Source organism: Thalassophryne amazonica, chromosome 1 (assembly GCF_902500255.1).
Source record: "Thalassophryne amazonica chromosome 1, fThaAma1.1, whole genome shotgun sequence".
NCBI classification, from domain to species: Eukaryota; Metazoa; Chordata; class Actinopteri; order Batrachoidiformes; family Batrachoididae; genus Thalassophryne; species Thalassophryne amazonica.
The window spans coordinates 110,245,199-110,268,327 of NC_047103.1; the positions used below are offsets into that span (position 1 = coordinate 110,245,199).

At 43.2% G+C, this 23,129-nt stretch overlaps 1 protein-coding gene across 2 annotated transcripts in view; it reads right to left on the minus strand.

The window, feature by feature from the left end:
- Nucleotides 1-23,129, minus strand: part of cars2 (cysteinyl-tRNA synthetase 2, mitochondrial) — a 294,966-nt gene that overhangs the window by 257,571 nt on the left and 14,266 nt on the right. For both annotated transcript variants that reach the window (XM_034173360.1, XM_034173352.1), the window contains exons 2-3: nucleotides 9,190-9,240; nucleotides 2,024-2,141 (exon numbers count right to left, since the gene is read on the minus strand). In XM_034173360.1, the coding sequence (XP_034029251.1) occupies nucleotides 2,024-2,141; nucleotides 9,190-9,240 (169 nt within the window). The remainder of the gene's footprint in view (nucleotides 1-2,023; nucleotides 2,142-9,189; nucleotides 9,241-23,129) is intronic.

A 23,129-nucleotide genomic window follows, 5' to 3' on the forward strand; every position in this document is an offset into this window, starting at 1 on the left:
GTCTGTGATCTGCTTTTTTTTTTACAAAAGTAAACAACTGAATGAACATCCTCCGAGGCCGGTAGTTCCATAATTTTTGCCAGGGGTTGTACATGCCAATAACTACTGGTAATCTCGTTCACATAAAATCCTTAGAAGATTGCCTTGCAACAGTGAGAAGCTGGATGTCTAGAAACTTCCTACTTTTAAACTCAGACTGGACAGACTGGACAAGACTGAAATGATGGTTCTTGGTCCAGTAAGACATCGACATCAATTTGACCAGTTAACGCTCAGCCTAGGCTCGTGTGTCATACATCACACTGACAAAGTGAGGAACCTTGGGGTAATTTTTGATTCTACAATGTCCTTTGACCTCCACATTAGAAATATTACAAGGACTGCTTTCTTCCACCTGCGAAATATAGCGAAGATTCATCCCATCCTGTCTGTTGCTAATGCTGAGACCCTGATCCATGTGTTTATCTCTTCTAGATTGGACTACTGCAATGTTCTATTTTCTGGTTTACCGCAGTCTAGCATTAATAATAATAATAATAATAATCCATTTTATTTAAAAGTGCCTTTCAGAACACCCAAGGACACTGTACAGGACAAATTAAGAACAAGGGTAATAAAACAAACAGAGAAGCATATATAAAACTGGAATCTGTAGAGTTGCGGTATGTGTATTCATGTGGTGTGTGTAATCATGTGATGAGTGTGGTCATGTGGTGTGAGTGGTCGTGTGGAATGTGTGGTCATGTGATGTATATGGTCGTGTGGCATGAGCAATCGTGAGGAGCGTGTGGTCATGCTGTATAGGACTGTCTGAACAGGTGAGTTTTGAGTCTGGATTTGAAGAGGGGAAGGGAATCAATGTTGCGGAGGTCAGGTGGCAGTGAATTCCAGAGCTGGGGAGCAGAGCGGCTGAAGGCTCTGCTCCCCATGGTGACGAGAAGGGAGGGGGGAGAGTGAGCTGGAGAGAGGAGGAGGAGTGTAGAGAGCGAGAAGGAGTAACTATGTGACACGAAGCAGAAAGTTCGACCACATTACACCCATTTTGGCATCCCTTCACTGCCTTCCTGTCCCAGTGAGATCAGATTTTAAGGTTCTGCTACTAGTCTATAAAACTGTTCATGGACTGGCACCTCCCTATCTAGCTGACCTAATTAAACCTTGCGTACTAATTAAACCAGGCTTTGCGTTCTCAGTGTGCAGGACTACTTTGTGTCCCTACAGTGAATAAGAAGTCTGCAGGTCATAGAGCTTTCTCTTATCGTGCCCCTGTTCTGTGGAATGATCTCCCTACTTCAATAAAACAGTCAGATTCTGTGGAGACTTTCAAGTCCAGACTTAAGACACACTTATTTTCCCTTTTAAATGGCTAGCAAACTGGTATAGTTTTGTTTTACGCTTTTTACTCTTTTAATTAATTTTATTACGAAACAGAGCGGGCCGCAGCCTCAGCGTTACCTAAATTCTGGGTGTTTTAGTGAAGCTTAGGGCTAGCGGCCGGCGATCACCTTAGTATTTCTTCTGTTTTTCTTGTTGTTTAATGCTGGCAAATTACACAGTATTTCTTGACTTTCTGATGCCCGATTCTGTTTTTCTCTCTGTTTAAGGTGCAGCTCCATCCAGAGATGAATGTGGTATTTGTGCTGGTGACCCTCCTGTCCTGTGCACCAACAGAATTTCCTGTATATTCGTTTTGTGAATTGTTCTGTAATTTATGTCCGTAGCATGGCACAAGCAGAGGGTCACTCCTTTGATTCTGGTTGAGGTTTCTTCCTCAGAGGGAGTTTTTCCTTATCACTGTTGCTCTGGGGGTTAGTAAGGTTAGACCTTACTTGTGTGAAGTGCCTGAGGCAACTCTGTTGTGATTTGGTGTTATATAAATGAAAATAAATTGAATTGAAATTGAAAACTGAAGTCATGCAAATCCAGTGGACTTTTTCCTTCCAGTGTAGTCAATGAAAATTTATGAAATGTCAATGTTTACAACAATAACGTTTACAGTTCACGAGTGATTAGCACTACTCACCTCCAAACTTCTCTGGATGATTTTGTCATCAATATCAGTGATGACCATAGCGTGGTTGACAGCAATTCCAAACAATCTCGACAAAATCCTCTGCAGCAGGTCAAACCTAACGTAGGAGCTGGATGAGGCAGAAGAACACGATACTGTTTACCTTAAACACAGGAAGTGTCTACAGCTATGACCTGTAGCTCTGTCTTCAATTACAGCAATGTGAAAGTTTGTCCACACTTGAGCTTTGACGTTTGAATTGATGTTTTGAATGAAGTTAAAAAAAAAAAAATTCAGGCATTTTATATTGAAATTTCTCAAATGATGCTACCATCAACATTAACCAGGGCTCGAAATAGTACGTGCATGTGCTAGTTTGTGCACGTATTATTCGAGCGGTGCACGTAATTTTATACTGCACTTGCACTGGTGCAAGTAACTTTATCCAAGTTTAATCAACTATAAGCACCAGTAGAATGAACCAATAATGGAATAAAAAAAGAAAAAAAACAATTTCCACTGTGTTGTCTTCGTCTTCCCTGCATTTTATGACTCTCACACACGAAGCGAGTTGCTGTGACGAGTTGTTCGTGCGTGCACATGAAAAAAAAAAAGCCCATCAAATATTATCCGGACAACCAGCTTTTCTTATAGGAAGTAAACTGCCAGGGTTACTTGTCCTATGGACAAGTACACTAAAAAGCTTAATGTCAATGCCTGTGATGTCTTTAAAAAAAATCACAGTGAAAAGTATTCTCTACATCACTGGAGCCCAATTTCGGTCCTCGAGATCTACCTTCCTGACACTCAGTGGTGGGCACACTTCCGATAATCCGATAACAGATAATTATCTAAGATAATGTTTTCATTATCGGATTATCTTTTTAGATAACTTTAAAAAACATTATCGGATTAATTATCTTCCGATAAATTGTCGTCCGATAATTTTTAGACCGATAACGTAGTAAACCAAGCTGAACAACGGCAAACATTTTTAAAATCAGTTGAGCACCTACCTGTTAAAGGATTCCTAAGAGATGTATAGTTCTACCCTCTGCAAACAGAAGAGAGCTGCTTTCAAGAGAAACCACTTTATCCTCTGCAGACAAAGGATGACTGGTCACAAAAAAAAAAAAAAATCATCTTCTTTAACACCATACTGATACACTGGTAATATCACCCAAGTCATCCAGAGGCATACATTTTTAACTTATGGTTCAAATTTTAACCAAACTAATTTTGGACAAGTTATTTAAAATTGCCGTCATGTCTGAAGTTTTATAAAGTGAAAATATCAGATATATGCTTTAGTTTTAAAGTAATGTGCTAATTTTTAAGGTTTTGTGAGCACATGCTGTGCTCAGCAGTGCATTAAGGGTAGCATAGGGTAATCTCAGTACGTTCACGACAGGACAAATGCATTTCAGAAACACTGTTCAGGCTCCATGGACAGCAGCATTAAACTCTAGTGCCTAAAACTCTCGTGAATATATTCTCTGGGTTTATAGACGTTATTGTATTTGAGTTGGGTAAATTCCACACATCTTAAATGTAGCAGACACGGATTATCTGGAATTTTGTTTTGGCAAGTTTTCAAGGCCTATATTGCCATCTACTGACCAGTAGTGTTCATGGCAGTATTCGCCCTAAGAACTAAGCGTCTGGGCACCAGCAGATGGCAGTGTTCTATTTATTTTGACACCAGTTATATCAGATGGTTGTCAAATCAACTTTTTGGCTTTGCAAATGTTTTTTTTTTTCTTTTACAAATTAAGTTTAAAAACAAAACAAAACAACAACAAAAAAAAACATTACAAGACAGCTCTGTGGTGTTTGCACATGCACAGTGCGAGCGGTTAGATGCTTGTAGCTCTTCAGGAGCCAGACCAGAATAATATCAAACAGGTTTGATTTTCATTCGACCATACGATCGGCGATCAGGAGGTGGTCGTGAGATGTTGAATGCAGCTTGTTACTCCATGTACACTACACGATGCAGAACGCGCAATTAACCTGAAACTCGGTCCAAAAAAATTCTCTCACAAATGAAAAATCATCTGAAAAAGGGCCAACTAGCCAACTCGCACAGTGTAAAGCCAACATTTATGTATCAAGACAATATTGAGTGCACGTTTTACAACATCATAAAACGTGCGCACATCATAAAACATGCGCACGGCACTAATAAAATGTGTGCACATTCTCTCCACATGCAAAACATTTTGCGATGACACTTTGAGGGCTCCATAAAAATGCCTGTTTTTACAAATAAAAAATGGAATATTTTACAAAAGCACATTTATCTATAAACACCAACACACAACACACGTCACATTAACGTATTGGTTTACATAATGAATGACTGAACCACTCAGTGTTTAACAGAGGCACATTTTACCCAGAATCCTTTGCGATCTGTCTGTGTTTGTTACAAAACCTCAGAATTTGTGCATTATTCAACATTAAAATATATATATTATATTTTAACATGGTACAAATGACAGAATTGACATTAATGGAGTTATTCTATCAGTATTCACACAAAACCATAAGTCAGTATGACATTATTTTTCAAGACCTCCACCTGACCGGAGCATTGTGACTGGTAGAGAGCTGGCTTTGTGGCTGCTCTCAGGGTGCTGCTGTGCTGTAATCGTGTAGCTTCCAGCAGGGTCAGCATGTTCAAACAAAGAAGTGCTGGCTCATTGTTTGGGTCTTTTGAGGTGGGCTTCATAGATAATTGGCAAAGCTTCTGGGGAAAACCTGGTCTTGTTAGGAGAGACGGCATCCATCCCACTTTGGATGGACCAGCTCTCATTTCTTGAAATCTGGCCAATTTTATTAAACCCTCCAACCCGTGACTATCCAGGGTTGGGACCAGGAAGCAGAGTTGTAGTCTTAGACACCTCTCTGCAGCTTCTCTCCCCCTGCCATCCCCCCAATACCCCATCCCCGTAGAGACGGTGCCTTCTCCCAGACCACCAACAACCAGCAAAAATCTATTTAAGCATAAAAATTCAAAAAGAAAAAATAATATAGCACCTTCAACTGCACCACAGACTAAAACAGTTAAATGTGGTTTATTAAACATTAGGTCTCTCTCTTCTAAGTCCCTGTTAGTAAATGATATAATAATTGATCAACATATTGATTTATTCTGCCTTACAGAAACCTGGTTACAGCAGGATGAATATGTTAGTTTAAATGAGTCAACACCCCCGAGTCACAGTAACTGTCAGAATGCTCGTAGCACGGGCCGGGGCGGAGGATTAGCAGCAATCTTACACTCCAGCTTATTAATTAATCAAAAACCCAGACAGAGCTTTAATTCATTTGAAAGCTTGACTCTTAGTCTTGTCCATCCAAATTGGAAGTCCCAAAAACCAGTTTTATTTGTTGTTATCTATCGTCCACCTGGTCGTTACTGTGAGTTTCTCTGTGAATTTTCAGACCTTTTGTCTGACTTAGTGCTTAGCTCAGATAAGATAATTATAGTGGGCGATTTTAACATCCACACTGATGCTGAGAATGACAGCCTCAACACTGCATTTAATCTATTATTAGACTCAATTGGCTTTGCTCAAAATGTAAATGAGTCTACCCACCACTAACCATACTTTAGATCTTGTTCTGACTTATGGTATAGAAATTGAAGACTTAACAGTATTCCCTGAAAACCCCTTTCTGTCTGATCATTTCTTAATAACATTTACATTTACTTTAATGGACTACCCGGCAGTGGGGAATAAGTTTCATTACAGTAGAAGTCTTTCGGAGGGCGCTGTAACTAGGTTTAAGGATATGATTCCTTCTTTGTTATGTTCTCCAATGCCACATACCAACACAGTGCAGAGTAGCTACCTAAACTCTGTGAGTGAGATAGATTATCTCATCAATAGTTTTACATCCTCATTGAGCACAACTTTGGATGCTGTAGCTCCTCTGAAAAAGAGAGCCTTAAATCAGAAGTGCCTGACTCCATGGTATAACTAACAAACTCGCAGCTTAAAGCAGATAACCCGTAAGTTGGAGAGGAAACGGCGTCTCACTAATTTAGAAGATCTTCACTTAGCCTGGAAAAAGAGTCTGTTGCTCTATAAAAAAGCCCTCCGTAAAGCTAGGACATCTTACTACTCATCACTAATTGAAGAAAATAAGAACAACCTCAGGTTTCTTTTCAGCACTGTAGCCACGCTGACAAAGAGTCAGAGCTCTACTGAGCCGAGTATTCCTTTAAGTTTAACTAGTAATGACTTCATGACTTTCTTTGCTAATAAAATTTTTACTCTTAGAGAAAAAATTACTTATAACCATCCCAAAGACATATCGTTATCTTTGGCTGCTTTCAGTAATGCTGGTATTTGGTTAGACTCTTTCTCTCCGATTGCTCTGTCTGAGTTATTTTCATTAGTTACTTCCTCCAAACCATCAACATGTCTATTAGACCCCATTCCTACCAGGCTGCTCAAGGAAGCTGTACCATTAATTAATGCTTTGATCTTAAATATGATCAATCTATCTTTATTAGTTGGCTATGTACCACAGGCTTTTAAGGTGGCAGTAATTAAACCATTACTTAAAAAGCCATCACTTGACCCAGCTATCTTAGCAATCTCCAACCTTCCTTTTCTCTCAAAAATTCTTGAAAGGGTAGTTGTAAAACAGCTAACTGATCATCTGCAGAGGAATGGTCTATTTGAAGAGTTTCAGTTTATTATTCACTTTATACATGCTTCCCTTAGGCAGTATTATTAGAAAGCATTGCTTAAATTTTCATTGTTACACAGATGATACCCAGCTTTATCTATCCATGAAGCCAGAGGACACACACCAATTAGTTAAACTGCAGGAATGTCTTACAGACATAAAGACATGGATGACCTCTAATTTCCTGCTTTTAAATTCAGATAAAACTGAAGTTATTGTACTTGGCCCCACAAATCTTAGAAACATGGTGTCTAACCAGATCCTTACTCTGGATGGCATTACGTTGACCTCTAGTAATACTGTGAGAAATCTTGGAGTCATTTTTGATCAGGATATGTCCTTCAATGCGCATATTAAGCAAATATGTAGGATTGCTTTTTTGCATTTGCGCAATATCTCTAAAATTAGAAAGGTCTTGTCTCAGAGTGATGCTGAAAAACTAATTCATGCATTTATTTCCTCTAGGCTGGACTATTGTAATTCATTATTATCAGGTTGTCCTAAAAGTTCCCTGAAAAGCCTTCAGTTAATTCAAAATGCTGCAGCTAGAGTACTGACGGGGACTAGAAGGAGAGAGCATATTTCACCCATATTGGCCTCTCTTCATTGGGTTCCTGTTAATTCTAGAATAGAATTTAAAATTCTTCTTCTTACTTATAAGGTTTTGAATAATCAGGTTCCATCGTTTCTTACGGACCTCATAGTACCATATCACCCCAATAGAGCGCTTCGCTCTCAGACTGCAGGCTTACTTGTAGTTCCTAGGGTTTTTAAGAGTAGAATGGGAGGCAGAGCCTTCAGCTTTCAGGCTCCTCTCCTGTGGAACCAGCTCCCAATTCGGATCAGGGAGACAGACACCCTCTCTACTTTTAAGATTAGGCTTAAAACTTTCCTTTTTGCTAAAGCTTATAGTTAGGGCTGGATCAGGTGACCCTGAACCATCCCTTAGTTATGCTGCTATAGACTTAGACTGCTGGGGGTTCCCATGATGCACTGAGTGTTTCTTTCTCTTTTTGCTCTGTATGCACCACTCTGCATTTAATCATTAGTGATTGATCTCTGCTCCCCTCCACAGCATGTCTTTTTCCTGATTCTCTCCCCTCAGCCCCAACCAGTCCCAGCAGAAGACTGCCCCTCCCTGAGCCTGATTCTGCTGGAGGTTTCTTCCTGTTAAAAGGGAGTTTTTCCTTCCCACTGTCACCAAGTGCTTGATCACAGGGGGTCGTTTTGACCGTTGGGGTTTTTCTGTAATTACTGTATGGCTTTTGCCTTACAATATAAAGTGCCTTGGGGCAACTGTTTGTTGTAATTTGGCGCTATATCAATAAAATTGATTTGATTTGATTTTGTCGCTTTTGATGCTTCCAACACACCTGAATCCAATAAAAGACTCGTTAGCAGGCTTTTAATAAGCCTTTCATTGGATTCAGGTGTGTTGGAGCAGGGAGACAACTAAGAGTGTCAGGGAGGTAGATCTCGAGGACCGAACTTGGGCACCCCTGCTCTACATCATGAGTTACAAGAAATAGAGATATAAAATGATGGTGTGCATAAGTAACAGCATCCTTTAGTCTAACACAAGTAAACCATCTATCATTTTTTACATCCAGTTTTTTTTCAGACACATCAGGGCATAGGCACATGACCATTTCCAAGACAGATTATGTCATTCATTAATTTTTTTCTACCACATATCTGGGTCCGGGTTCGCAGTGGCAGACAAAGCAGCTCATCCCACACTTCCCTAGCCTTGGTAAAGCTCTGTAACTCTTTCCCAGGAATCCCACAGCATTCCCAAACCAGCTGGGACATAAAAGTCCTCATTCTGAGGATGACCTTCATGTCATCATGAATTGTGGCTCTGACATTTACTAATCCTCCCCCTTCCTCTTTCCATTTTCCACAGAGCCCCAGGCTGCTGGACTTTGGGTGGAAACATCCATGCATTGCGTGGTGTTTTCGTGCCTGAACATCAGTGTCATCTATCTCCTCCTGCAGCCAGCTTATTACTTGAGCTCTTATTATTTCAGCTGGGTATCTGATGGCTGGTAGGGTGTAGGTAGTGATGGCTTGGATGTTAATCCTACCTTTGAGCTAGCTAACAGTACATGTGGAGGCATCTGGGTGTGGCTGACCTTCTTGCATCTTCATCATGGTTCCCCTTGTCTTGGGGGATTCCCAGGTACTTGCGGCTGTCCTGTATGTCCGCTATCCTGCCTTCGGGCAACTCCACTTCCTCAGTCCAGATCAGCTTCCCTTTTTTGGCTACCATTCAGCCACACATATTCATTCCAAATGACATCCCGATATCCTTACCGGCAGTTTTTTCTCCCAAGCTAATGGTTACTTTGAGGATAGCAAAATACCCTGTGTGTGGGAAAATGCCCTGCCAATGAGCACTCAGTAGTACACGAACAAATGATGATATACATTCAGGAAAACTTCTTACCGATTCATGTAACAAAACTTACCAGGCATGTCCCAAGTGGGCATGGTCGTACACAGTAGGTCCACAGCTGTACCTGTGACACAAAAAAAAAGCACTATTGTTATGTAGTGACACGAGGACTCCAAAGATGAACCCAGTGGACCATGGACCTGTATTTTAAAAGGCTTGATAGAGCACTGCTCATACCACTCCATGGCAACAAGCAAAACAGTCATCTAACAACTCCCTTTGTATATGGATGCTGATGAAGGTGTTCCACACAAAGTGCGAACTAGAGGAATTGCATCACTTCTTACCAAAATTGGCAGAACTTTACCTTTTGACCCCTGTACTGAAACTGACCTTTGTCACCATTTTTGCTGTTTTTACCCATAACTCCATAGAATTCAGTGATAGTTGGTCCAAACTATACCTTTTTGAAATTACTATGATCAGAAAAATAATGTGGTAAATTTCTCAAAATGATTAGAGTATTTAAAATTTTTTACCACTGTGTAATTATTCCTGGCTATAAGTACTGTCCTGGGATAGCTATCATACATTTTTTTGTGTAGGCCATGATACACTGAGGCTGGATTCTAAGTGTTGTTTAGTCCTCTTAAGTGGTACAGAAAATCTACTTGCCCCATCAATTAAAAGGAAAGAGCTCTCTCAAGATCTTCGCAACCTTGATGCAAAACATACTGATGGCATGGGTTACAGAAAGATTTCAAAACTAGCCCGTGAAGCTTAGGGCTAGTGGCCGGCGATCACCTTAGTATTTCTTCTGTTTATCTTGTTGCTTAATGCTGACAAATTCACTATGTAAAACAATTTTTGTTACTGGCTTCTAAGTTTTATATTTCAACTGCTTATGTCTAAAGTCTATGGAAAAATTACTACATTCAGCACAATCTTTGATTTTATTTTTTTAAACGTTCTAGAAAGTTCTAAAAGTTTCTTGAAATTTCTAGATAATTCTGGAAACTTCTAGAAAATTCTAGACAGTTCTAGCAGTTAAAGAATATTCTAGAAGACTACTCAGTAGTAGTGAAGGCGAATCGAGAATATTCTTGAAAACAGACAAATTTCAAAATATCATTGTCCTGATCACAAAAGCAAAGTTTCTGTGGAATAACAGCTATTTTCTATTTATTTAAGGCATAACAGCTTAGGAAAACACTGTGTACCCAGGAACTAAACAAAAATAAAAAAATTGTTACATAGTGTTATACTGTATTTGTTGTCTTTCTGATGCCTGATTCTGTTTTTTCTCTGTTTTTTTCTCTCTGCAGCTTCATCCAGAGATGGGTGAGTTGTCTGTTTCTGAAACCCTCCTGTCCTGTGCAGTGGCAACAATTCCTGTATATTCATTTTGTGAAGTGTTTGGTAATTTGTGTCTGTAGCATGGCTCAAGCAGAGGGTCACCCCTTTGAGTCTGGTCTACTTGAGGTTTCTTCCTCAGAGGGAGTTTTTCTTACCACTGTCGCCTGTGTTCCTGCTGTGGGGGTTGGTAAGGTTAGACCTTACTTGTGTGAGGCGCCTTGAGGCAACTCTGTTGTGATTTGGCACTATATAAATAAAATAAATTGAAATGAATCGAATTAAACTTCCGAATGTCCAGTGAGCATTGTGGAGCCACAATTTGCAAGTAGAAAGAACATCATTTCACCATAAACTGGCCATGAACACCTGCTCCTTGCAAGACTGTGAAAATAATAAACAGAAGAGTTGTTCAAGAGCCAAGGACACTTGTGGAGAGCAACTGAACAATTGTTTCAAAGAAAATAATAAGCAATGCACTTAACCATCAGACCTGTAAAGACACTCACCGCGGAAGACTCCATTACTAGAGGTGCACCGATCGATCGGGCACCGATCATTATCGGCCGATCACGCCTTGATCGGTTTGATCGGTGATCGGCAAAATGCGCTGGGCAAAATGCGCCGATCAAAAGGACCGATCACAACAGTGCAGGCAGTAGCGCAGGGAGCGCTTAGTCCTGTCATGACATGCCCAGCCAAGAGCATGTGTAGTTTCAAAATGGCTTCGCCGGTCTGGACTTTTTTTGCGGTGTCAAAAATAGACACGAAATTTGCTATTTGCAACACTTGCGACTAGGGATGGGTATTGAGAACCGGTTCCTTTCGGGTATCGTCAAGAAATGATTTGATCCACCGACATCAATAAGCTTTGTGCTTAACGATTCTGTTATCGGTCCTTCAGAGTGGCCGTTGTTTTGGGGGGTGTTTGTCAGGAAAATTATCATTTCTCTACATTGATTACAGACCCTGCAGCGGGTCCGTGATCAACTTTTCTGCAGCGCGGCTTTGCTCTGAACCTTGAACCAATCGAAGCAGTGGTTCGCAGATTGAAGCAATGCTTCGATCTCTTGCTTCGTTTAGACTTTTCTTTTGCTTAATTTTCCCCCGCTAAAACCCTAAAGAGCATACGTCTGTGAGTATTATTTACCTTTTCTATGTTAAACTGACCTGTTACGGTCTTCTGAAACAGTTGATAGATGTATTTTATGACTTAAAAAACAGGAGCGATGCTAACGCGTTAGCATGTCTATGGCATTTTCAATGTTAAAAGTTAGCATTTAGCAATTGCAGCTGTCATCATGTTCGGGGGAATTTGTTTTCAAATTGTAATATTTCTTAAATTTATTTTTGTTTATATATTAATAATCTAATGCTTATTATATACAATTTTAGAGAAAGACAAAAAGAACCTGAATAGAAACACAACAGAAAATATAAAAGCAACTAACAATGAATATACGTAAATAAATAAATACATGCATACAGAAATAAATAAGTGTTTCCTGTGAACACCTAGTGACTCTTACACCTCCATTTCATCCCTGTCTTATTTAAGTTTAATGACAGTTTGTTTCGGTATATTTTTAATGTGTTCATTTCTTCAGTGATTTCCTCCAGAACTATCTGCCAAACTATGAATTTAAATAAGGAAAGTTGTTTTTTTTTCTCACTAAATGGATGCTGCACTCACTCCAGTTTATCGTCTGGAATAGTCCCAGATTGCATTTCAGAGCTTCTAGAATTCAAACATTTTCGTGCAGGTGGTGTTGGGGGGTAATGTTGGGTTTCACCACTTTCATCCCTGAATATGTGAAATCGTGAGTCACGTTTGTGCGGATTAAAGTTACTAACTGGGACTCCTGTCTTGTTGCGAGAAAGAAACGAGAATCGTCCTCCGTTCTGTTCACACAGCTCCAAACGCTGCGCGGCTCTCTGATGAGTCAAGTTAGAATGATAGAGTCCAGTCTGAATTAATAACTTTAAAGTGAAACACAGTTTTGTTTATTTTTGTTTTTGCTTTCCTCTGTGACGTAAACTCATTTTGACTTCTGATATGAGCTGGACGGACCAGGAGAGCAGTCGCCATCATCTAATGTAGTCCATGTCCGTCCAGCTCATATCAGAAGTCAAAATGAGTCAAATGCTCTGAGAGATCTCAGTGAGTGTGTATTTGTGAATCAGTAGGCATTTGTTTGTGGATCTGTGGATTTCGCGAAAAGAATGTCTCAAAATTACGTCACAGAGAAAAGCAATGAATGCGTGTAATTGGTGATCCACAAATGCTGTAACTCAATTCACAAATACAATTTCCAGTTTTACAAATGTAATTTTTTTTTTTTTTTTTTTACAAATTAAGTTTTATATTTGTAAATACAACATTATTTGCAAAGACCAATTTACAAGTTACAAATATGAAATTTGCATTTGTGGATATCTGAACACATTTGCAAATCAATGATTATTTGTAGATCACCCTGTGTGCATTTACAAATATTAATGAAACAATTTTAACCCCATAGAATGAGGGCTGTATTTTACATTCTCAACGTTCTGTAGACTGTAACCTGAGCAACATGAAACATGGAAAAAAAAAGCTTGCTGGTAGAACAAAGTCAGTGTAATAAAACAAAAGCTGGCAGTTTATTCTAGTGTCTTTATTTGAATGCATGTATTTTGTTTTCATCATTACGTTTTAATGCAAAAATAGTCCTATACATTAGACCTATATTCTTATTTTGGGCATGATCCAAATACGTACTTGATCAGTATCGGCCTTGATCGGTATCGGCCGATCAAAATTTCAGTGATCGGTGATCGGCCTAAAAAATCCTGATCGGTGCACCTCTATCCATTACTGAAGAAAACGCATGCAAAAACTCATTTAAAGTCTGCATAGATGAGACCAAAATTAAACTCTTTGAATGCTGTAATACAAACCATATTTGGACTTCAAATGACACCGCACATCACCCCAAAAAACACCATGCCAACACTGAAGTTTGGCGGTGGGAACATTTCTGTTTTTCAGCAGACGACACTGGCAAACATCATAAAATTGAAGGAAGGATGAATAGAAAAAAGATACTGAGACATTCTTGATTAAAATCTGTTGCCATCTACCAGGATGATGAAGATGAAATGAAAGTAGACATTTCAGCAAGACAATGTTCCCAAACACACAGCCAGGGAAACTTTCAGTTGGTTTCAGAGAATGAATGGCCCAGCCAACCATCTGACTTCAATCCAATAAACCTTGATGGAAAGAACTAGGTACAGAAGAAGAGTTCCATGAAACTTTCATGTTTTGTAGACTGTGTGGAAGAATGGGCCAAAATCACACCTGAGCAATGCATGCAACTAGTTTCTCCATACAAGAAAACAGCTTGAAGCTGTCATCACCAACAAAAGCTTTTGTACAAAAGTGTTAAATACAACCCCAATTCCAATGAAGTTGGGACATTGTGTAAAATGTAAATAACAACAGAATACAATGATTTGCAAATCATCTTCAACCTATATTCAATTGAATACACCACAAAGACAAGATATTTAATGTTCAAACTGATTAACTTTGTTTTTGTGCAAATATTTGCTCATTTTGAAATGGATGCCTGCAACACGTTTCAAAAAGCTGGGACAGTGGTATGTTTACCACTGTGTTACATCATCTTTCCTTCTAACAAAACTTAATAAGCGTTCGGGAACTGAGGACACTAATTGTTGAAGCTTTGAAGGTGGAATTCTTTCCCATTCTTGCTTGATGTACAACTTCAGTTGTTCAACAGTCCGGGGTCTCCGTTGTTGTATTTTGCGCTTCATAATGTGCCACACATGCTGCCATCCATGCAACATCTTTTTCAGGGTCATCCCTGCTTATTTCAGCAAGACAATGCCAAGCCACATTCTGCACGTGTTACAACAGCGTGGCTTCGTAGTTAAAGATTGCGGGTACTAGACTGGCCTGCCTGCAGTCCAGACCTGTCACCCATTGAAATTGTGTGGCACATTATGAAGCACAAAATACAACAACGGAGATTCCAGACTGTTGAACAACTGAAGTCGTACATCAAGCAGGAATGGGAAAGAATTCCACCTACAAAGCTTCAACAATTAGTGTCCTCAGTTCCCAAACGTTTATTGAGTGTTGTTAGAAGGAAAGGTGATGTAACAAAGTGGTAAACATACCACTGTCCCAGCTTTTGCAGGCATCCATTTCAAAATGAGCAAATATTTGCACAAAACCAATAAAGTTTATCAGTTTGAACATTAAATATCTTGTCTTTGTGGTGTATTCAATTGAATATAGGTTGAAGAAGATTTGCAAATCATTGTATTCTGTTTTTAATTTACATTTCACACAACATCCCAACTTCATTGGAATTGGGGTTGTAAACAGTAACTGATCATGCTGATGACAGAATTGAGTTTTGTTGCTGAATCCATTCATTCAATCATTGGGTGATTGTGATTCAATGTCAAGAGCAAATGAAATTATGAATGAATGGCACATTGACATCAATGACATTGTAATGATGATGATGTGTTGTGGTCACTATTGACATGTGATATTATGACAGATTCTATGCGTGATTCGCTGATTTATTTTCAGTAGTCCAATCAATTTCACCATTTTCAGTTTTCCGTTTCATCAAAATATGGCTACGTGGTCTACAGGGGTCACTCTTGAAATGTGGTATGATGACAGCAGCGGAGGATGATCTGCACATTCTGAAAGGTCAGATTCATTTCATCATTTCCACTCATTTCGGTAATTTTCCCGATTTTTCAAAATATGGCTATATTTGTTGTACACGTATTGGCACTTAATAACATATGCGACAACTTTTGAATATATCAACATGGTCTGCAATGCTCACTCTGATCACACCAACAGCGATTGCGTTTTAAAAAGTCATCACAGCATTTCAGGACCTGATCAATCACGTCGTCTGATGATCGCACCGACAGCGACAGTGCTTTAAAGAGTCACAGCGCTTATTCAGGTTTGATAAGACCTAATCGATAAGGTCGGTTGATGATCGCGACAGCGACAGCGCTTTTAAAGAGTCACAACGCTTACTCAGGTTTGATCAGACCTGATCACAGTCGAATGGCACTTTAAAAGTTTCAATCATCACAGCGCTTCTGTCTGATCAGAGCATGAAACCGGCTTCCTCTGAGAAAAGGTACCTGGAGCAGAAAAAACACAGAGGGAAATGTTTTAAAACACTGCATTTCCCAAAATATTTTCAGACGTTTTCAAAAATCAGGAGCTTCATGCGTAATATTTAATCAGTGTGTGAACGAAACTCTTTCTGCAAGAAACAGATCACAACATTCAGCGTCCACTGTGTCCCCCCCCAAAAAAGTAGAAAATATTGCCATTTAAACTCACAAGGATATTTAAATATCCCCTTTCTTTTCAGCATTCTACAGAGAGAGAGACACACACACACACAGAGAGAGCAACAGAGAGACAAACAGAGAACGAGAGACAGAGCCACAGAGAGAGCGAGAGAGAGACAGAGTGAGAGAGAGACAGAGAGAGCGAAAGACAGAGACAGAGTAAGCGAGAGAGAGAGAGCGACAGAGAGCAACAGAGCGAGTGACAGAGAGAGACAGAGCGAGAGACAGAGCGACAGAGAGCGCAACAGAGAGAGCAACAGAGCGAGACAGAGCAACAGAGCGAGAGACAGATAGAGACAGAGCGACAGAGAGAGTGAGAGACAGACAGAGAGACAAAGTGACACAGAGAGTGAGAGAGAGAGAGACAGATAGCGACAGAGCAACACAGAGAGGCAGAGAGAGCAGGAAAGCAACAGAGAGAGAGACAGAGAAAGCAACAGAGTGACAGAGAGAGGCAGAGAGAGTGACAGTCAGAAAGAGAGACAGACAGCAACAGAAAGAGAGACAGAGAGAAAGCCAGAAAGAGAGACAGAGAGAGAGTGACAGAGCAACAGACAGAGACAGAGCAATAGAGAGAGAGACAGAGAGAGAGGCAGAGAGAGCGACAGAGACAGAGCAACAGAGAGAGCGACAGAGACAGAGCAACAGAGAGCAACAGAGTGACAGAGAGAGGCAGAGAGTGACAGAGAGAGAGAGCAACAGAGAGAGAGACAGAGAGAGCAACAGAGAGAGAGACAGAGAGAGGCAGAGAGTGACAGAGAGAGAGCAACAGAGAGACAGCGAGAAAGGGACAGAGAGCAACAGTGAGACAGCGAGAGAGAGAGAGAGAGAGACAGAGTGACAGAGAAAGTGAGAGAGAGACAGAGAGAGTGACAGAGAAAGCGAGAGAGAGACAGAGAGAGTGACAGAGACAGAGGGCAACAGAGAGAGCAAGAGAGAGACAGAGAGCGACAGAGAGAGACAGAGTGAGAGAGAGACAGAAAGAGACAGAGAGCGAAAGACAGATAGAGATAGACAGCAAGCGAGAGAGAGAGAGTGACAGAGAGAGAGACAGAGAACGAGAGAGAGGCAGAGAGTGACAGAGAGAGACAGAGAGTGAGAGAGAGACAGAAAGAGACAGAGAGCAAAAGACAGAGAGATAGACAGAAAGAGTGACAGAGAGAACGACAGAGAGCAACAGAGCGAGTGACAGAGAGAGTGACAGAGAGAGACAGAGCGACAGAGAGAACGACAGAGAGCAACAGAGCGAGTGACAGAGAGAGTGACAGAAAGAGACAGAGCGACAGAGAGAACGACAGAGAGCAACAGAGCGAGTGACAGAGAGTGACAGAAAGAGACAGAGCGACAGAGAGAACGACAGAGAGCAACAGAGCGAGTGACAGAGAGAGCAACAGAGAGACAGAGAGAGTGAGAGACAGACAGAGAGACAATGTGACAGAGAGTGAGAGAGAGAGACAGAGAGCAACAGAGCAACAGAGAGAGGCAGAGAGAGCAAGAAAGCAACAGAGAGAGAGACAGAGAGAGCAACAGAGTGACAAAGAGAGGCAGAGAGTGACAGCCAGAGAGACAGAAAGAGAGACAGACAGTGACAGAGAGAGTCAGAAAGAGAGACAGAGAAAGACAGAAAGAAAGACAGAGAGAGCGAGGGAGAGAGTGACAGAGAGCGACAGAGCAACAGAGACAAGCAGGGAGAGCAACAGAGAGAGAGACAGAGAGGCAGAGAGAGTGACAGAGAGCGACAGCGAGAGAGAGCAACAGAGAGACAGCAAGAGAGGGACAGAGAGCAACAGAGAGATAGCGAGAGAGAGAGACCAACAGACAGCGAGAGACAGAGAGCAACAGAGAGAATGACAGAGAGACAGAGAGAGAGACAGACAGAGAGTGAGAGCAACAGAGACAGACAGAGAGAGAGACAGCGAGAAACAGAGAGAGAGAGAGACAGAGAGAGACAAAGAGCGACAGAGAGAGACAACAAGACAGAGAGAGAGACAGAGAAAGACAGCGAGAGCAACAGAGTGATAGAGAGAGGCAGAGAGCGCGACAGAGAGAGACAGCAAGAGAGAGACAGAGAGACAGCGAGAGACAGAGAGAGAGTGACAGAGAGACAAAGAGCGACAGAGAGAGACAGAGAGAGACCGCGAGACAGAGACAGACAGCGAGAGCGACAGTGAGTCAGACAGCGACAGAGAGGGAGACAGAGAGAGGCAGAAAGAGAGAGACAGAGAGCAACAGAGAGAGACAGAGAGCAACAGAGACAGAGAGAGAGACAGCGAGAGACAGAGAGTGACAGAGAGAGACAGAGGGACAGAGAGCGACAGCGAGAGAGACAGAGAGAGAGACAGAGAAAGCAACAGAGTGACAGAGAGGTAGAGAGAGACAGAGAGCAACAGAGAGAGACAGAGAGACAGAGAGAGACAGCGAGAGACAGAGAGAGAGTGACAGAGAGACAAAGAGCAACAGAGAGAGATAGCAAGACAGAGAGAGACAGAGAGACAGCAAGAGACAGCGAGAGAGACAGAGAGCGACAGAGAGTAAGTAAGTAAGTAATGTCTATTTATAGCACCTTTCACAGACAAGGAAAGTCACAAGGTGCTTCACAAAAGACACACACAGATAAAAATTCTGAATACAATGTACATCACAATAAAATAACTCTAAAACACACACAGTGGTCATAAAACAGCCCTCTCACTACTAAGGTTTGAATGCCTGGAGAAACAGATGGGTTTTGCCAAGAGCTTGCTCTTAAAAACATCGACAGAGTCCAGGGAATGAAGAGACAAAGGGAGATCATTCCAGAGCCTTGGCGCAACGGCCTGGAAAGAGCGATCTCCTCGGGTCTTAAAGTGGGTACGAGGAGCCCTCAGAAGGTTCTGATCCACTGACCTCAGGCTCCAAGCGGGAGCATAGCGACATAACAGGTCTCTAATGTAGGAGGGAGCCTGGCCATGCAAAGCTCTAAAAATCAACACTAGGATCTTAAAATAGAAACGCAACGACACTGGGAGCCAATGAAGAGACTTTAAAATAGGAGAGATATGAGTCCTTCTGCTTGAGCAAGACAGCAGCCTTGCTGCAGAATTTTGGACCTGCAGAGAGAGACAGAGAGAGAGACAGAGAGCAACAGAGAGAGACAGCGAGAGACAAAGAGAGGCAGCGAGACAGAGAAACAGAGAGCGAGAGACAGAAAAAGACAGAGACAGCGAGAGACAGAGAGCAACGGAGAGAGACAGCGAGACAGAAAGAGACAGAGACAGCAAGAGACAAAGAGAAATAGCGAGACAGAGAGAGAGTGCTGTGTCGTCACCCCCCCCCACACACACACACACACACACACACACACACACAAGACCTGCTGTTTCTGTTTTGTTTCTGGATTCATGAGTTGAGGTTCGATTACCTATTATGAGCACACAGATGTGCTGCGGGCTGTGTGATCATGCAGCAGCACATACATGCACTACACCTGTTCTCCAGCTGAGTCACTCTGGATGCATTTAAATTGGGCATAGAGCTGCTTAACTCAGCGTAGACGGTACACCACAATACACAATTCTGCATTTGCGCTGGTGTGAAAAGGGCTTTAAGACAAAAAAAAATGTTGCCTGGGAGATGACAGCAGATGAGTACAGTGCCTTGATCAAAGAGAGTGGCTTCAACTCAGAACATGGCACATTTTGGTTCCAAGTGTGTTAAACTACTGAGTGAACCTTTAATGTTTTCAACATTTTTTTTTAAAGTAGACCTGCACTGAAATAAATGCAGTCAGATCTTTGGACCAAAAAATGACATATTTACACATAAGATCCTTCTGAATGTAGTAAAGTAAATCTGCAAGCCCAGATCTGTCATTCAATGGAGAAATCTTCGTTTAAAAATGACAAATATACAGCTAAAATTTGGCCCTCCGCAAAACTGTCATCACATTCGGGACGTTGCCGAGACACAAGAGAGAAGACCCTATCCCAGCATGCATTGCGCGAACCAACTGTAATTTGTGGATTTACGTCAGTTTGCATTTCTTACAAAAGTGTTGTGTGGGCCGCTGAAGAGGAGGTACTGCTGGCCCACCACCACCAGAGGGCACCCTGTCTGGAGTGCGGGCTCCAGGCACCAGAGGGCGCTGCCGCCTCACAGTGGTATATCAGCAGGACGACATCTCCACCTCTTTGCAGAGATATCGCTCTACCGAGGAGGTAACGTACTCAGCCAACTTTGTTGTCTTCCTGACAGGAATACCTGTTACTTTGTGTGTTGGATAGCAGATTTCCGACGAGAGGTGGAGGTGGTTTTCCACCATACGTGTTGCTGGGTGCAGACGCACCCACATCTAACTGTTTTTGTTCCTCGCCAGCAGTACCAGATCCGACAAGCGGAGGCAGTGGCCACCTGGGAGTTCGGGACTTGGCGGCTCCAGTATTCCCGGGGTTCGGTGGCGGAGGAAATCGTGTGGTTCCGGTTCTGCTTTGGACAGATGTCTCTTATCTTCGAGCCTGCCCACGCGACACATTTTTGTGAATTGACTTCATTGACTATTATTGTAATCTGCTGTGTTTGTTGTGCTTATTCACAACAGTAAAGTGTTGTTATTTGACTTCCTCCATTGTCCGTTCATTTGCGCCCCCTGTTGTGGGTCCGTGTCACTACACTTTCCCAACAGGATATCTTCGCACAACGTCCCGTCATGTACGCGTCAGATGCTAGTAAAATAGCTTATGTGAGTGCTCTGCTTCGGGGTAAAGCACGCGCCTGGGCTACGGCGCTCTGGGAACACAACTCACGGTTGTTATCAGCATACACTGGGTTTGTGGGGGAGTTCAGAACAGTGTTTGATCACCCTAACAGAGGAGAGACCGCTTCAACCGTGCTGCTGTCAATGAGACAGGGACGCGAGAGCGCAGCCGCTTATGCAATCAACTTCCGCATCGCGGCTGCGAGGTCCGGCTGGAATAACGTTGCGCTCCGCGCCGCCTTCATAAACGGACTGTCGTTGGTTCTGAAGGAGCAGCTGGTAGCTAAGGAGGAACCGCGGGATTTAGACGGGCTTATCGATCTCGTTATACGGTTAGACAATCGGTTGGAGGAATGCCGTCGGGAGCGAGGCGAAGGACGTGACCGGATACGCGCCGCCCCTCTCCCTTCCGGGTTCGAAAAGGGGCCGCCCTCCCCACGCTCCACAGCCGCAGCACTTTGTGGGGCAACAGCTCCCCCTGCTGACGTTGTTAGGGAAACGCACAGGGCCAAAATGGGGAGGCTGATCCGTGGAGAGTGTTTTCTCTGCAGCTCAACTGAGCACACACAGAGAAACTGCCCCAAACGGCCAAAACGACAACACTCGCCCTTAGAGACTGGGCTAAGGGGGGGTCAAAACATTCAAGTGAGACACACACAAATTGCCACACGACTCCCAGTCACAATCCTGAGCGGGGATTTAACCCTTCAAGCCCGAGCACTGGTGGACACGGGGTCAGAAGGGAATCTGCTAGACAGCAGATGGGCAAGGGAGGTAGGGCTCCCTCTGGTGGCGCTTCCTTCGCCGTTGCAGGTGCGGGCACTAGATGGCACCCTCCTCCCTTTACTCACACACAAGACACCACCAGTAACTCTGGTGGTGTCTGGAAACCACCGGGAGAAGATTGAGTTTTTTGTAACTCCTTCTACCTCCCGCGTGATTTTGGGCATCCCATGGATGTTGAAGCACAATCCCCGGATTGATTGGCCGTCTGGGGTGGTGGTTCAGTGGAGCGAAACCTGCCATCGGGGGTGTTTAGGATCCTCGGTTCCTCCCGGTTCACAGGCTAAGGAGGAGGTCAAAGTCCCTCCCAATCTGACGGCAGTGCCGGTTGAGTACCACGATCTTGCTGACGTCTTCAGTAAGGATCTGGCACTCACCCTTCCCCCGCACCGTCCGTACGATTGTGCCATTGATTTGGTTCCAGGCGCTGAGTTCCCGTCCAGCAGGCTGTACAACCTCTCACGACCTGAGCGCGAATCAATGGAGACCTACATCCGGGACTCATTAGCTGCCGGGCTGATCCGGAACTCCACCTCCCTGATGGGGGCAGGTTTCTTTTTTGTGGGCAAGAAAGATGGCGGACTTCGTCCATGTATTGATTACAGGGGGCTGAATGAGATTACGGTTCGCAACCGATACCCGTTGCCATTGTTAGATTCCGTGTTCACCCCCCTGCATGGAGCCAAAATCTTTACTAAGCTGGATCTTAGAAATGCGTATCACCTGGTTCGGATCCGGAAGGGAGACGAATGGAAGACGGCATTTAACACCCCATTAGGTCACTTTGAGTACCTGGTCATGCCGTTCGGCCTCACCAACGCCCCCGCGACGTTCCAAGCCTTGGTTACCGACGTCTTGCGGGACTTCCTGCACCGATTCGTCTTCGTATATCTGGACGATATTCTCATCTTTTCTCCGGATCCTGAGACCCATGTCCAGCATGTACGTCAGGTCCTGCAGCGGTTGTTAGAGAACCGACTGTTTGTGAAGGGCGAGAAGTGCGAGTTTCACCACACGTCTTTGTCCTTCCTGGGGTTTATCATCTCCTCTAACTCCGTCGCCCCTGATCCGGCCAAGGTTGCGGCGGTGAGAGATTGGCCCCAACCAACAAGATGTAGGAAGCTGCAACAGTTCCTCAGCTTCGCTAATTTCTATAGGAGGTTCATTAAGGGCTACAGTCAGGTAGTTAGCCCCCTGACAGCCCTGACCTCTCCAAAAGTCCCCTTCACCTGGTCGGATCGGTGCGAAGCCGCGTTCAAGGAGTTGAAACGACGGTTCTCTACTGCGCCAGTTTTGGTGCAGCCCGACCCTAGCCGCCAGTTCATGGTTGAGGTGGACGCCTCTGACTCAGGGATAGGAGCCGTGCTGTCCCAGAGCGGAGAGACCGATAAGGTACTTCACCCGTGTGCCTACTTTTCACGCAGGTTGACCCCGGCTGAACGGAACTATGACGTCGGCAATCGAGAACTCCTTGTGGTGAAAGAGGCTCTTGAAGAGTGGCTACATCTGTTGGAGGGAACGTCCGTGCCATTCACGGTTTTCACTGACCACCGGAACCTGGAGTATATCAGGACCGCCAAGCGGCTGAACCCCAGGCAAGCCCGCTGGTCACTGTTCTTCGGCCGTTTTGACTTCCGGATCACCTACCGCCCCGGGACCAAAAACCAGAGATCGGATGCCTTGTCCCGGGTGCATGAAGACGAAGTCAAAACGGAGTTGTCGGATCCACCGGAACC